The sequence below is a fragment of the Ipomoea nil genome, unplaced genomic scaffold (assembly GCF_001879475.1).
Source record: "Ipomoea nil cultivar Tokyo-kokei standard unplaced genomic scaffold, Asagao_1.1 scaffold0688, whole genome shotgun sequence".
Lineage (NCBI taxonomy): Eukaryota > Viridiplantae > Streptophyta > Magnoliopsida > Solanales > Convolvulaceae > Ipomoea > Ipomoea nil.
The window spans coordinates 1,216,970-1,233,966 of record NW_017617116.1 but is presented as its reverse complement, the minus strand read 5'-3'; the positions used below and the strand labels follow the sequence as shown (position 1 = coordinate 1,233,966).

At 35.8% G+C, this 16,997-nt stretch overlaps 1 protein-coding gene across 3 annotated transcripts; it reads left to right on the top strand.

The window, feature by feature from the left end:
- Positions 1-4,386: 4,386 nt before the first annotated feature.
- Positions 4,387-9,213, top strand: LOC109175282. Of its 3 annotated transcripts, XM_019324521.1 has the most exons (3): positions 4,387-4,703; positions 5,720-5,825; positions 7,368-9,213. In XM_019324521.1, the coding sequence occupies exon 3, from the start codon at positions 7,417-7,419 to the stop codon at positions 9,037-9,039; it is 1,623 nt and encodes a 540-aa protein (XP_019180066.1). In that variant the 5' UTR covers positions 4,387-4,703; positions 5,720-5,825; positions 7,368-7,416; the 3' UTR covers positions 9,040-9,213. The 3 variants fall into 3 exon arrangements, with proteins under 3 accessions (XP_019180066.1, XP_019180064.1, XP_019180065.1); XM_019324519.1 differs by lacking the exon at positions 5,720-5,825; XM_019324520.1 differs by lacking the exons at positions 4,387-4,703; positions 5,720-5,825 and adding an exon at positions 4,793-4,828.
- Positions 9,214-16,997: the final 7,784 nt, after the last annotated feature.

Sequence of the window (16,997 nt, the reverse complement as noted above, 5' to 3'; positions counted from 1 at the left end):
TTATGTTGACTTAATTAATTCTTTTGTTAGCAAACCTTGTTTTGCTTAGCTAAGTATTCTGATGAATTGAAGCTAGCTAGAACAAAGGTTAAAAAAAAATGTCACTCTTTCTTTATATTACCTCATCTCTTCTAAATGCTTGATTCCTCTACTAAAGCAAGTTTTCTAATTTTGTGTAAGTAATATAATGATATATCTTACAAAAGAACATTCCAAGCTTTAATTTGTTGACTATTTAGTAGACATGCACGATATATGTTTTTAAACTATATCTTATCATTTGTGTAAAGAATGATATATCTTACACAAGAATCTCCCAACCTTTGCTTAATTTCCTTCACCGTATGGAACATTATGCATTGTTTTGTAAAACTTTTTTAAGAATTGAGCAATTGTCAATTTTCCTTTGGAACAACTAGCTAAGGTGATTGTTTTAATGAGTATGTATCTCAAATACTCTCCTCATATCAAGTTATGCTTATGAATCATTAAAGCATGCATGCTAATGATTCAACAAAGAGTGTGGTTTAATTTAAGAGTCAAAGACCTTCATAATGACCAAATTTAGTTCCATAATATAGGAACTTTTCTTCTAAGGACATTAGCCTCATTCCTCATAACAACTTTTCTACCAACACTCTATTTAATAGATCCACAATATTAATTATCAAATGATCATGATTAATAAATCTCTGTGGCAATACTTGATTAATAAAGGTTTACATTTCATAGCATTATTGTATGGTCGTTTGTTATATTTACTTTCAAGGGGTTCTTGTTTACAACTTGTAATTTGATCCTATCTCAAACAAATATCCAGCAACTTGTAGCTACTTTCACAAAACATATAAAAAGGACCTCATAGGCTCAACCCTAGTCATTAGGACCATACAATAACATAGTCGTTTGTTAAATTTTGAATCAAAATATGTAAATCATATATATTTTGATACAAACACATCTGCCTCACCAAATTAAATTGCTCCAGAAGATGCATCACTTTCACTACTGCTTTTCCCCCCTTTTACGTTAAAAATTCTCTTAATGAGTTTTGTACAGAGAAACACTACATCTGGTTTGTACCCACTCTTCACCATACATTCAAGAACATACAAAGTTCCCGGCTCTACCAGAACTATGTAGCACCCTCATAAAATTGGCTTCTTTGAAACCATTACACTGTATTTTGGTATTCCTATAATCAATAGAAACCTTTAAATTGGTTACAAACTAACACGCAAACGCTCATAAAATTGGTTCATGGGCTGCCACTCCCTCAATTAAATAAAACTAACACACAAACAGTAAGCTTTTTCTAACACAAAAAGTACGGAAGCTTCAGGATCATCCGAACATCCCTTGCCATAGTTGTTGTTGTTGCAATGGGACGGTAAACCTGCCGAATAAAGGCTAGTATTTTGTCTACCACTTCTCTCCCGAATACTCGATGGTGCGTGTATGCTGAACACCGGAGCTGTGGGAGGACTATTTTGCTTAGAAACCTACATCCCATCAACGTAGGCAGATATTCAGTTAAAGCTTAACTGAATATCCTGAGTTGCCTAACAGATTAAGCCACTAACTGACTTAATCTTCCACTTGCACCACAACCACTTAATTAATACAATATATTATAATATATTATATTAGGGAAAATACTTACATTTATAAAATAACAATCTACTGAACAAATTAAAAATCGGGGATTACACACACACAAAAATACCAGAGCAAACTATTACTATTACTATTACAATTATTATTACTATTACTATTACTACATGTCATCTGAGCACAAAGTGCTTGACAATTAATGTTAACGTTAAATAAACTAATTACAAAATTGACAAATATATGCTCTAGTAAAATGGATGGATAATTTTTATTTTTATTTTTAAAAAAATCTCATTTAGCAAAGCTTTGTACGTAGTAAAATGGATGGATAACTTTTTTTTTTTTTTTTAAGTATTACTTATCAAGGGTTTGTTCTAGCTTTTAAAAAATATTTTTACAAATTCTTCTTATAAATAATATGACATGTTAATAATAATATAGCCTGATATGGAAAAAATACCCTACTTGGAAAAAAGATATATAAAATTGCCTACTTTGTTAAATAAGATTTCATCTTAGGACTAGTTAGGAGTGGACTAAAAGGCTCATCATAGGACTAGTTAGGATTCTTTTTCTGGCCTCCTTCCTCTTCTTCCTCCATGAGGTCTCCTTTACATGAATGAATTAAAGTATTCATGAGTGATTATAGAGTGTCAAATTTTTGGTAACTCATCTTGTCGGTCATGTTGCGTTCGAGGTTGCTATTCACGTAGCTGTGTACTATACGCCTCTGATCTAGAGATAACATGAAATGGACGAACATGTTATTAATGTGAAGCACGTAGCTAGGGCCTACAACTTAATTTCTCCACTGTCTAGCCCATCTCTCACCGTGAATGTGTGAAATCAATTGTTATACCATGGAGTAGGTTACATTTTTTACTGTAAATGAATTAATACCATCTACGATCTTTTGAGTATAGTAGTTTTGCGACGTTTAGTGCTAACCTTTCAAACTAATTGCCCATGATCATTCGACTTTTAAATTGTTATTATCATCCATGGTTCAAGTTAACCATATACGGTCGTCCTTCAACTATTAAATTTTAACCACTCATGGTCTTTCCAAGAAAACCACGGCCAGTTAAGTTTTGAAAGTTGAAAGATCACGGGTGATTAAATTGGATCATGAATTATAACAATTTGATATGTTCGATATCTTCATTTGGCGCAGAAAGGGGATGCCAAACTTGTCATCTTGATCCATAGTATAATTTACTTGTGCGAAATTGTGTACTCCATTTTAATATTGGCAAGAAATTCACGAAATAAAAATTAATAATTTTTTTACCATACTTTTCTAAAACTGATTCCCTAATCCTGTATTAGACACATGTAGTTTTTTGGTTTTCTATAAAGAAATTATATATATTAACCCTGTATTCAATATATAACAAATGTATTATTTTATTTTATAAACTCAAAACGGGTAATATTTAAATTTTAACTCTGAACTTTAACAGGGCGTTTGATTGAATATAATTGAGTTGTAATTCATCGAAGGCCTCAATTATATTGTTTGATCGGAGGGAATTGCTGGGATAGAGACGTACATTGAAACTGTTAAAATTGCTGGGATGGTGGTTTGGCGTTGGAAATTGTTGTTTTGCCTACAAGTTGGAGTTGCTCTTATAACACTAGATGTTCATTTCTCCCCCTAAATGTCAGCATATACCGGCCATTAGGGTTATACTTTTTCCTGCTAGCATTAGCTTAACTCCTTAACCTGCTCTCTCTTTTCACTATCCTCCATCTCCTCAATATTTCTAGCCTGCATTTTTTTTATGAGGTTGCTTGGCTTTTTGGGTGTTAAACCAGTAAGATTTAATTCTTGTTGTGTTTCTGGTTACCACTAAATTTTACTCCGTAAATTAATTCTTTGGCTTGGCTGTGCTTCTATACGGGAAATAATAAATCAACATAAATGCTTGTCAGGTATGACCGTATGAGGTATCCGCATTCCCACTGGTCTGACTTGACGATAAAAAACGACCAACTCACTCAATATAGTACGGAGTAGTTGTCACTTGTCAAGCTGAGATGGGTTACATTACACCAATTAGAATTATATATCTATCAACTCAAATGTGACCCATCTTTCGACTGCACCATTAGGTATGCAAAAACGCACTAATAGTGTTACAAACGCATCACAACAAAATGCATGCATTAATGCACCACAAAATGCATTATTAAGTACACAAAAATGCACCACACAGTAATCAAAAACATATATGGTGCATCTTTTTTGGGTGTGTAGTGCGTTTTGTGGTGTATTTCTGCATTTCCTAACACTATTAATGCGTTTTTACATACTTAATGGTGCAGCCACACCGGCCACACGTTAAGTCAGGCCATATATATATATATATATATATATATATATATATATATATATATATATAGCTTGGATTTTGCACATGGTTGTTCTACTGCCTAGGTTTCAAAACACTCAAAAACAAAAACAAAAAATAAAAAATTTCTGAAATTTATTTTTAAATTTGCGCATATCTCTTTTATCCATTTTGAATTTTGGTGACACCAAAAATACTATGTGTACCCTCATTTTTACTCCACACACAAAATGACATTTATATTGAAACCCACATGAAAAAATAGTTTGTACAGGTCAATACATAAGAGAGTAAAATTGAGGGAGTAAGATTTGAGAGTACATATAGATACTGACATGTATGTATGAATTTATATATGAATATGTGTTTATTTATTATGATAAAATAGTTATTCCTGGTAATATCGGCCAGCCTCTCGAATCAGTTGTTCTTCTACAAAAGAGCATAGTTCATCCCTGAAATAAATAAAAGAAACTATACCAAACTATAGAATATATACCCTCTTTCTTCTCAGTAGAGCACTCTTTGGTTTGTTGGCTACTCTTTAATTACAGTTTTTGAGTCATCAGTCCTTGAAAGCATGGAGACGACCTACTTACATGGCTAAGCCAAAGTAAACTGAGACAGACATCTCCATGAAGCTCATCAGTTTCACAGATTCACTGAGAATCTAATTAATCTGATCTACTTTATTGGCATCTATCCTTGGATCGGAGCTGCTACTGCTAGGAGTAGGTACGCGTTTCGATCACTGATAGTATTTCCCTTATATATATATATAAAGATCATAAGAACTATTTCTCACATGAGAACTGCCGACAAATGTGAGACTGTGAACAAATCTAGGTTTTCTATTTTGAGTATGTATATGTCTTCTTCTTTTTTTTTTTTTTTTTTTTTTTTTTTTTTTGGTGAAAAGTATGTATATGACTATGATTTTTCTATTTTTTCATATTTATTTACATTTTTATTTACAAATAGGTGCTTGGTAATTTTGATTTGTATTTTGAAGGTTGGAATGATTATACGTGAATGTTATCACTACTGGAAATTATGGAATTTCCGACCACTTAAATGTGATCTTAAATCAATTTGATACCAAAAAGTGGTCGGAAATAGCAACAAAGGTTTTTTCGGATACCAAAAGTGGTCGGAACAAGGCTTTCGACTTGATTTAAGATCACTTTCAGAGGGTCGGAAATTCCATAATTTCCAGTAGTGTATGTTTGATTTTAGGAGTAGATTTATGATAAATTAGGTTTTCTTTACTGATGTACTCACCTTCATGTGTGGTTCTTTGTCTTTCTTCTTCTGCTTTTTTTTTTTTTAATAGCTATGGGCTCATGTTGATTTTTGTGTTTTTTTTAATTATCTATTGTTTGAGTATAATATTGTCTATATTTGTCATGGACCTATGTGTAGTTTTCGCGCCCAATGTGCGAGCATACATTGAGGCTTCCATAGATGTGCATTTGCACTGTCAGTTTCTCGCGACTAGGTTTTCGTCGTATGTGTCCACCTCATCATATATAGCTTAGTGTGCACTTTGTGTTCATGTGATCTGCGTGTGTATTGTAAATTTGGCCTCTGTGTACAATAGTACATATGCATGTGTTAATTATTTGTTTGTGGTGTAGTTTGTATTTAATGATGTGTTTGTGTACTAGTCAAGTATGTAAATCAATTATGTAAATCAATTGGAGTTTTTTTTTTTTTTTTAATCCAATCCTAATTTTCTTTGCTTGTGATAGTGGTGGTGCAGGATGTTGTATTTCAATATCAACGTGTGCACAATGCAATATTGTATAAGAGCGTAGCCTGCGTAAATATGATATGATCCGTATGATCTTTTTAGATGTAAGACTGAGATTATTGGTTCTTAATTTTCTCCTAAGCACTTGTTCTCATTTGTTTCATATATATATATATATATATATATATATATATATATATATATATATATATATATATATTACATTTGAGAGAGAGAGGAGATGAATCCGATAAAACTTACACTCAAATTTAATATAATTTGCATCTGATGATATTTAAAGTGTATTCAGTAGGATTAAACATGTGCATATCATAGAATCCACTTGATATTGTTATGAGTGCATTCAAGGTTTTAGATAATTATGAAATTATCATTTTGTTTTTTTGTTTAGAGTTATTTATCTTTCCCATTGACGGTTAGAATTAACTATCAATTTTCTTTTGGGTGTCGATTTTCACTTAAGCATTATCTTATATATGTTTGTAGGGGGTCAAGATGGTGGGTGAGAGAAAGATTCGACATTTGACATATATTCTAAAGAAAATACTTCTTACCCGTCTTAAATTTCTACTCCCATATTTCACTTCCTGATTTATTTGACTTTCATTCATTGAGTATTCATCAATTAGCTAACTCACCCCTAATTAAAAAGAAAAGTTAGTAACCAACCAATTGCTCATTTTCTCATTTTCTAATGTTAGAAACCAACCAGCTACTTATAACTATAGGTGCACTTAGTATTGATGCTCAGTGTAAATTTTACTTGCACCTATAATACATTTTACATACACTTGTAATAGATTTTACTTGCACTTCGATGTTCAATTATTTATGAAAATATCACCGCGTTTTTTAATTCATTAGATCTGGACACGTGTCGCGCGCTGATTCGTTCGCACATTAAGCATTAAACTGACGCACTTTAAGTACACAACACATGCACATTAAGCACACAAACAAAACACCTTAAACACAAACTCACGCATCTTAAGCACAAACCTCACACACCTTAAGCACAAAACACACGCACGTTAAGTTTCAACAACTACTCACATTAAGCACAAAACTTAAGCACCTTAAGTTTCAACAACTACTCACATTAAGCACAAAACTCACGCACCTTAAGCACAAGACTCACGCACCTTAAGCACAAAACTCACGCACCTTAAGCACAAGACTCATGCACCTTAAACACAAAACTCACGCACCTTAAATATAAGACTCATGCACATTACTCACCGCATAACTGCACGGGAGACACTTACATTAGATACAACTAAAAAGGTTTACCATTTGTACCGAGTATTCTGTGCCACATTGTTTTGCTTTTTGCATGCACTTTTGGTTGTATTACTGGTGTAAGAGGTATGTATTTCGATCGTGCAAAGGAGCTCTTTGTGAGGATGATCCTAAGGATAATTCGGGTTCTTTTTTCACAAGTGACAATTTTTTTTGGGCTAGCTCCATGCCGAGTAAACGGGGATTAGTCGGGTGGACTCGAAACACCTCTTTTTTTTTACACCCAAAAACAAAAATGGAAAAATATATAATTTGGCATGCATGCATGCATATCATTGTTCAACCATAATAATGAATTGAATATAATTCTGTTGAATTGGTTGCAGACTAATTTGAAGTGTAAGCTCAGCTCTGATCTATTTCGTTAAGTCCGATATGATGTCACAGTCCTACGGTGTTCGCGGCACTTTCCAATTTCCCGGACCTCGAATCATCAAACACAGGGATGACGGAGCAGTTTCTCGCTTCCGAAGTGGCTTATTTTATGCATATGGTCCCTTGTATGATCAGGAAGAGATCAACGCAGCAGAGGTACCTGGAGAAGCTAACCCAGAGGCAGAGGCCAATCTTTCAGCAGAGGTACCGGGAGAAGCTAACCGAGAGGCAGAGGCCAAGCTACGTAGATTTATACATTTTCGTCAAAGGATAACCCAAGTGGCTTGGATGTATTTTGTAAAACAGACGAGACTCGATCGAGATCTCATGAACAAGATAAAAGACATTCAAATTGGCCCGGAACAACAGATTATGTCAGAAAGGAGTTTTGACCTGGAGAGACAAGCCCCCGAAGGGGAAGGGGAAGGAAATCCGAATGGGACAAGTGGTGACCATCAAAATGCCACAGAACAAATAGGGAGGGAAGATGAGGAGAAAATGATAAAGGGTTACTACATGAGTAAAATTGGAGAGGTTGTAAAAGAAGCAAGAAGTGTTTATGATGGGACAAATATTGATGAGATGCGAGAAAGCAGGTTTAAATTTATGATGATAAGTCATGGCTGCTTATTCCTACTGCAAATGTTGGTATTTCTTGGATTAGGAGTTAATCAACTTAAAGCCGGCCTTAGTGATCTCTCTGATGACCTTGATATCCTATTTGACAGCCATGAAGACATTGAAAAAAGGGAAATTATGTTCACTAAGAGCGCAGTGTTTCCTGGCAACCAAATTCCACTGGTCGTGCTCTATAAACTAATCGAGGACAGTTCTTGCTTCAAGAAGCTGGTTGTGTTAAATGAGAATTGGAAAAAGCCCTCTTCTTCAGATGTACTCAAAAGTGTTCTATATGACCTTATCTTGGACCCTGTGCTCAAAAAGAGTGAGTTGAATTCCAGGCCGCCGCAAGCTACAGACATACTTCATGGCCTCCACTCAAGATTGGTTGGGAACCTTACGTTGATTCAGAAGCCCGTCCGCAATGACAATTTGGACCCGCAGCGTGATGATGATGATAATCAAAGGATCCCGATGAGTAGTAGTGCCACAGAAATGTATTCTAAAGGTATGCACTTTAAAGGAGTAAGCGGCTTGGCAATTAGAGAGATTAACATCAAGGGTAATGTGTTCACCAAGAAGGTCCTTCACTTGCCTGTCTTCACTTTCAATAAGATGACCAAGGACTTGTACAAAGGCCTTAAAGATTACGAGAATCACCAAGCTCCGATGGAAAAGGTAGTAAACGACTATCTGGGGTTTCTGGGAGATATTGTTCGATGTGACCAAGATGTTGAGCTGTTACAACGGAAGGGAGTGATTGAAGTGGATAATAATAGAGTAGCTGATGATGTGGTCGATTATCTGAGGGAGGTAGCCGGCGGCGCACCGCAAAGCTGCACCACCCATCATCTTCTAACGGTGAAACTCGATATCACTCACCATCATCTCAAGCCATGGTATTATAAATACCTCAGCGGCGCTCTGTTTTCAATTACCTTATCAATCTTATCAGTTACCTTCGGTATCCTTGGATATTTCTTAGAGAGATACAGAAACAAATAATCATTAATCTCTCTCATCTGCTGTGATGTACAAGTCCCTTTTGTCACGGGATCTATCCCTCTAGATAAATGTGCAACTCCATTTACTTTAAACTCCCGTCTAAACAGTTAGAACAGCCTTCAGTACGTCCTCCGATCAATTGTTACCATTTTATTGCCGCATGTCATAATATAGGTGATGTGGTTAATACAGTCTGGTTAATACCGTCGTTCCCACAAATATGGATGAATAATAGATTGAATCGTATATAGAACCTTAGATCGTTTGTTGTTTGGTCTAAGAGCATCAGATGGTCTCTTCTCATCTGCAATTCAATCTCGGACAATTCTAACACATTCAAAACATTAACAACACATCATAGACAAGTAATAAATCACTTAATAGCTCAAACACTTCAAAAATCTAACATTTCAACTCATTTCTACCTATAAAACAAAGGCTTCAAAGAGCCAAAAATCAAGATGGGAGTCCATGGGGTTGTACATTTTGTTGTTTGCACTCTTTAGCTTGGATCTCTTCTTCCATAGATGAGAAATGGGGGAGAACCCACTACTTTTGAGGCCAAAAAGCCATGGTGGCAGAGAGAAGGGGTGAGGAGCATCCACAAAGGTTGGGATATTACTCTGCCCAAGAAAAAAAAAATTAATGATGGAAGAGAGAGAACCAATAGAGAAAATGAATTACTCTGACATGCTTATTTTTTATATATATTTTTTAAATCAGTTTTGATTTTTTTTCTCCCCTCCCACATTATTCTCTTTCCTACTCACACTTACATTCTCCCCCTAATATCCTCAACTGATAAGGATGCTCTAAGTTATGGAGTACGAGAAAAGGAGACAGTGGGTCAGAGGATTCGAGCTTTATATAGATATATGGAAAATACCAAAAGCCCCCTTTCAAGCATTTAATGCTGTATTTATAAGAGACCAAATGGAAACACATGCGGGTCTATCGACAAGTGTGACACGTGAAGCTCATGCACAAGGAAAGGTCACAGGCTTTGTACGTTGATTCCTCCACGTGTACTGAGGTTCCTAACACCCTGTTACGATCGGATTTGACTAAGGGAAAAAAATGCTCAGCTTTCTAAGTAAAGAAGGTTGAGAGGTTTGTCCGACCTAAGATGCTTTGGAATTTGGATGATGCCAGACGGCGAGGAAATACTGCTACTGACTAAGCCCTTGTTTGGCCCTCACTATATGAGGTGGGGATCTTTAAGCCACTAGTACAGAATTTACCATAAAAATATAATAATTGCGTCTGTTGTTTAAACATTTGACGAGGGTCGCAATTTTATAATTAAAAGTTCACAATTAAATTATTTTTTATTTAAAAAAAAAATAAAATGGACTATGCGTCAGTTGTTGGAGAACAACCGCCGCATATAGTCCACAGTATTTCTATTATAGAAAAAATGATACTTTTTCCCCTAAGTTATATACTTATAGCACTTTTTCCCCTCAATATTTAAGTAGCTATTTTTTCTCCTGAAATATTAAATAGACATATTTACCCTTAAAATAAATATTTCATTTATTTTTCTTCTCCAACAAATTATGACAACAATTTGGTTCAAACCAAACAGACACTATAACAATCAAACGAAATATTTTAATTATAATTTAGAATCGAAAACCGATATTTAGAGTTTAATAAAATCGCGAACCGGAACGGCTAGTTCATGTTCCGAACTGAAAAAATAAAATACATTTATTGAATTATTGTTGAATTTAGACTATTTTTTAAATAAAAAATAAAATTTTAAAATAAAGACGGTTCAAAATTGCGAACTGGATCCAAAACCGCGGTTCACGGTTCAGGATCCAGTTTTTTCGATTCATAATTTTAATAAACTGAAATCCAAATACTGGGTTCTAGATCTGAATCATAACCAGAAACTTTTAATTCAATTACTATAGTGTCCGGTTCAATTCGAATCGAACCGTTGTCATCCTACGTATACACAATAATTTGTTGGAGAAGAAAAATAAATAAAATGTTTATTTTAAAGGTAGAAATGTCAATTTAATATATCAGGGAGAAAAACAGTCACTTTTAAAATAATTGAGGGGGCTAATGTGCTTACAGGAATAATTCAGGGGAAGAAGTGCTATAAGTATATATAACTCAAGGGAAAAAAAGTATCATTTTCCCTTTATTATATTAAGAACTATATGCGTTTACTAATATTTGCTGCGAGGAAATTTTAATTTTGATCATATAACTATAGGGGTCTTGTTAATTTTAGTCCTAGACTTTTAAAAGTGTCAATTTAGTACCTTAATTATGTCATTTTTGTCGATTTTGATCACTCCGCCCAAATTACCAGCCAAATTTCACCGAAAAATTTTAATAGTTAAAATAATGAGGATATTTTGGTCATTTCACGCCTCTTTTTTGCTTCTCTGACGAGTCCATCCATTTCTCTCTCGTTTTCGGCGTTCTTTCTCCATGTAAGCCCTATCTTTAATATCATCAAGCCTCATTCCCTCATCATCTTAGTTCATTGCATTCGCCGAAAACGAAAGTGAAAGGGATGGACTCGCCTGGGAGAAGAAGAAAAGATACGTGAAATGACCAAAATACTCTCATTATTTTAATAATTAAAATTTTCTGATAAAATTTGGCCAATAATTTACATAGTTAAGATATTAAATTGACACTTTTAAAAATCAAGAACTAGATAATTAGGACTTAGGATTTTTTTTAACAATCAATCACATCAAAAAATGGAAGCGCAGCAGCTGCCTTCGTCGGTCTCTCCGGCCGCTTCGTTCGCCATTCTCTCCGCTTCATTCGTTCCAAAAATCGAATTGCTTCCATTCTCCACCAAATCCCCTCGCCTCCGGCGCCATTATTCCTCTCCTCCACTTCAAGGTCGCCGTTCGCACAGCCCCTCCGCCCTTCGCTGTCTTCTCTCTTCGGTCGCACAGCTCCGCGCTCCTCGCCCCTCGCCGCAAGGTTGCCGGTCGCCTTTCGCACAGCCCCCTTCGCCCTTCGCCGTCATCTCTTCGGTCACCGCCGGTCGCACAACGCCCTGTTAATAGCACCATATCCACCTTGATAGGGAAACTGGGGATCAGTCAAAATCTAATTTATTATTATTACTAGCATTTTGTACGCGCGATGCGCGAAAACCTATGCCCAATATTAAAATATTGTTAAGTAACAAAATTTAAAAAATTAGTTAAAATTATGTTTCACAATTTCTTAAAGTGATGATATTTTAAATTATCATATATTTGAATATAGTGATCAAAGCAATATATATATATATATATATATATATATATATATATATATATATATATATATATAATTTAATATTCATATAAATATTTAATTAAAATATAATTTATAATTAAATTAATTGTTATATAATAATTTTAATAAAATGATAACTAAAAATAGAAAAAAGATATGATAGATGTAGGTGTATGGTAAGATTGGTGGATATATTAAATACTAACGGTGTTATAATGGTGTAAGGGTGATTTTGTCCAATACAAATCAAATGTACAACAATTAAAGCAAAATGTATATATTTATTAGCATATAAAAAAGGGACAAAAATCAAGGGTATAACTTGTATTGACACTTATTATGTTTTTAGATTATTATTATTATTACCAATTTACCATGCTCATATTCTCCTAGCACAGGGTCCGGTGGAGAGGAGCTTGGTTCCGGCGGTCATGGTGTAACTCAGATCAATTTCTCTACCTCAGGTGAATGACTATGTTAGTTGGTGTTCTTGGATTTGAGGAAACATTATTGATGAGTGAGTGTAGAGAGTGAGAGAGACCGAGGAGAGGGAGAGATAGACCCGGTTCTTCACTGTACTACTACATGTACGGAAGTAGACACTAAGAAAAGAAGACACCACTAATTTCCAATTGTCTTCCACTGAGAAAAGGAGTGCTCCCTTGGAAGGCAAATTAACAATAAGAGGAAATTTATGGTCCTATGACTATAACGGTCTTGTAATTTTAGTCTTTGAGTTTTAAAAGTGTCAATTTAGTACTTTAATTATGTAATTTTTGTCAATTTTGATCACTCCGACTAAATTGTCGGCCAAATTTCGCTAGAAAATTTTAATTGTTAAAATAATAAGGGTATTTTGATCATTTCAAGTCTCTTTTCTTGGCAAATCCATCCCTTCAATTCCTTTCCCGTTTCCAGCGAATGCAATGAACTAAGATGATAGGGAAATGAGGCTTAGTGATATTAAAGATAGGTTTACAGGGAGAAAGAACGCAGGAAACGAGAGAGAAAGGGATGGACTCGCTGGAGAAGAAGAAAAGAGGCGTGAAACGATATGATCAAAATATCCTCATTATTTTAATTATTAAAATTTTTCGGTGAAATTTGACCGGAATGACCAAAATTAAGTTAGGGAAAATTGTCAAATAGGCCCTCGAACTTTAGCTTAAAAGTCAATTAGGCCCCTAAACTTTTTAAAGGTGCAATTACACGCGTCAACAATTCATTTAAGTGCAATGAAGCCCAAAAACAAATTAATGACCTGCTATCACAGGTCATTAGGGTTCAGGCCACTTTCCGGCCAATTTTCCAGCAAAAAAAAAAAAAAAAAAAAAGTGATCGGCGAAATTTCTGACAAAAAGTGACCGGCGAAATTTTCGGCAAATCTGGATCGGTTGCTGGTCACTTTTTTTTTTTTGCCGAAAAATTCGCCGGAAGGTGGCCTGAACCCTAATGACCTGTGATAGCAGGTCATTAACTTGTTTTTGGGCTTCATTGCACCTAAATGAATTGTTGATGGGTGTAATTACACCTTTAAAAAGTTTAGGGACCTAATTGACTTTTAAGCTAAAGTTCGAGGGCCTATTTGACCCTTTTCCCATTAAGTTAATTAACAAAAATTGTATAGTTAAGATACTAAATTGACACTTTTAAAAGTCAATTAAGGACTAAAATTAACAAGACTCTTATAGTCATATGACCAAAATTGAAATTTCCTCTTAACAATAATGAGAGGTGAGAATAAGGGGAAGAAAGATTCAATTTGAGTGGTTTTTTTTTTTTTTTTTTTTTTTTCTAGCATTGGGGACTATGACAGAATGTAAATTGTGATAACGTGAGACAAGCTTTACAAGAGCATACAAGCAATTTTATGTGAATTCTTCAATTCATATCATGAGCACTCCAAAGACTCTCACGAGTTCTAGTAGATCAAGATTCTTAAAAAGTCATTTTAGTTGGAAACCTCAACTAAGTTTTGTAAAGAGAAAATGTATCAAATTTGGTGTAGTATTATGAAAATCTATTTTTGAAGATGCACTGCGCTAAGGCAATAAAAGTACATTGAAGCACACCAGGAGACTAAATCAAATCAAGACTTCATTTTTGGTGAAAATGGCAACTGTTAAGTATATATGTGGTTAATACTGTTTTGTGAGGCGAGAGTCGGTCTTAACGCGCAGCTGTTCGGCTCCCAAAGCCTTCGCGAGTCGGATGCCGCCCAGCACGACCTCATATTCGACCTCGTTGTTGGAAGCCTTGAATCGGTATTCCAGGGCATAGTACAACCGAAAATCTTTTGGGGTGATTAGCATGACTCCACCCCCACAATGTTGACTACTCGTTGCTGATCTTGAGATTGATTGACGCCGACTCCCCGTCACGAGTCTAATCACTTAGTCCAGAGTACACAAAGTAGACGGAGCCGGCGCAATGTGGACTCGTCGGTCAGTATAGAGAGAATGGGGTCGGCGAGAAAATGAAGTCGGGAGGCAGGCATGCCGTCTTCATCCGTTCAAATGCCAAAGCAGCAAGCTGGCTGAGAGGAACAAGAGAGGCCCTCAATGTGCTCTGCTAATCGGCTTTTTGCGCCGAGTCCGCCATCACCGACTCTTCTTCCTCGACCTTCCACCGGCGTCGCTCCTCCTTCTGCCTCTGCCTTGTTGCAGCGTAGTTCCCGATCAGCCTGTTTAAAGAACCAGTGGTCTCGACATCCGTGGAGACCTTTAATTAATTCCGACTTCGACTCCGCAACCGACCGCGAGATGGCCGACTCCTGTCGCCCTTGTCATGGTAATCATTGAACGAGATTAGAGCCACGTACGCCTTTAATCACGCGACCTTGATAGTTTGATTCGCTTGCCGACTATCTGTTTATTTGGGAGGAATTCATCTTCATCGTTGCGCCCGTGCTGGCTTGGAATTTAATCGCCACCGACTCCGACTACTTCGCAACTGACTCCATCGACACGGGCGAAAACTTGGTTCAGACGTCTATGGTGACCGCCTCCTTGGCTGCCGACTGCTTCACCGCTTCTGAATTTCTGTTTTCTGAATTTTTTCAACGTATGAGCTCTTTTGGACATCAACATGCAGCTTACTTTGCTTGATTCTCCTTCTGCCATCTTTTTGGCATATTGTTCTCCGTGAACCTTCTCAGGTTAACGTCTTCCGGTTAGCTCAGAGAAAGAGGTAAACACGACCTTTTGTCAGATCCCCACATACGGCGCCAGTGTTGGTTTTAGGATTTTTGGGCCCAGGGAGGTCCAACACAACCATGGTTGGTGGATTCACCTTTCAAACAAAGCTATGGACGCTTTCAAGGGAAATGACTATAAATCTTAATATCTTTCTTGTATTTTTCTTGAGCAATTCAACTTGGCTGCCTCTTACATTCTCAAAGGGCCCCTTTTATAGTGGGTCACCCTTGTCAATTTTAAATGCATACATTAAAGTGTCATAATGTGGCTTATTAAGCCTAGAGGCCGTTGGGCTGCCGTTACTTGGCCTCCCAATGGCTTGTTTGATCGAGCTTTGAAGGGGCTCTTAAATCCCGCTATCTTGTTGAGCCAACCTCTGCTCGAGTCGACCTCCTCTCGCGCCGACCTCCTGGACTCGGCTATCTCAATCTCTGGGCTTTCCTTCCTTTCTATTGGAGTCGATCTTTCGTAAGCCCAATCTCCATCCCTTCCTATCTTCTTTCCTCTTTGGGCCTTAGGCCCATTGGGTCCGCACCCCATCAACGCCAATTAATAGGTTTTGTGTTGTAAAAACTATGTTTATAGTACTATCTAGTAAAGATGTTTCCCTCTAAAACTCTTATTGCATTGGACAGTTAATCCAACATTTCTACCACATGCCATAGTTATGCATTGTTGAAATATTTACTTTTATGAAAAATTTGATAATCTTGCATTGATATACGTCAGGATACCGACAGATACTTTGATAAATTCTGAAACACTAATTTAAAAATACACATTGGGCATTGGACTATTCGCGCAATGCGCGTATGGTAACTAGTTGTTTTAATACACGTACTCTAACATATTCGTAGTATATGTTTAACAATTATGCAAACTCTGATTGGGATGAGGTTCGAACCTAAAACTTTTCTTATAGAAATCAATGAGTAACTTAAGAATAATAAATAGTTAACGTTATATGCCATTACTAAAGTTTATACTACCGGAATGCAGAGTTATTTAAAGGAAAAAAAATATATATTAGAGAGTAAAGTAGTAAAATAAAAAAAAATACTTAAATCAAAATAATTTAAATCATTTATTTCATTAAATAATTGAACGGACATTTTTTAGTTCGCATTATAGGTCTTAATTTTATTGGCTCTTATTAGTATGGTATCCGCCGCCGCCATTACCAATTTCCAACAGCTTCCGTGAACTTTGGGAGAAAGCTAAGCTAATAATAAGGTTGAAGCTAAGGCCGCTAAAGATAATAACTTTATATAAAGTGCAATAGCGTGCTGGCCTCCACGAACTTTGGTTGAAGCGTGCTAGAGATACTTTGGGATAAAGCTATAGTTGAAGTCTAAAGATAATAACTTTGTATAAAGTGCATGCACTCCACAAACGTAACTTTTGTTACGTACGTCTAAAATCTAAATTAACACAATGTAACTACATACATAGTGTATAGTATAAAAAAGCAACGTAACAGCCTCGATCAGCTCC

Coding starts and splice junctions, on each gene's coding strand:
- LOC109175282 (XM_019324519.1), top strand. CDS start 7,417: ATGATGTCACAGTCCTACGGTGTTCGCGGCACTTTCCAATTTCCCGGA.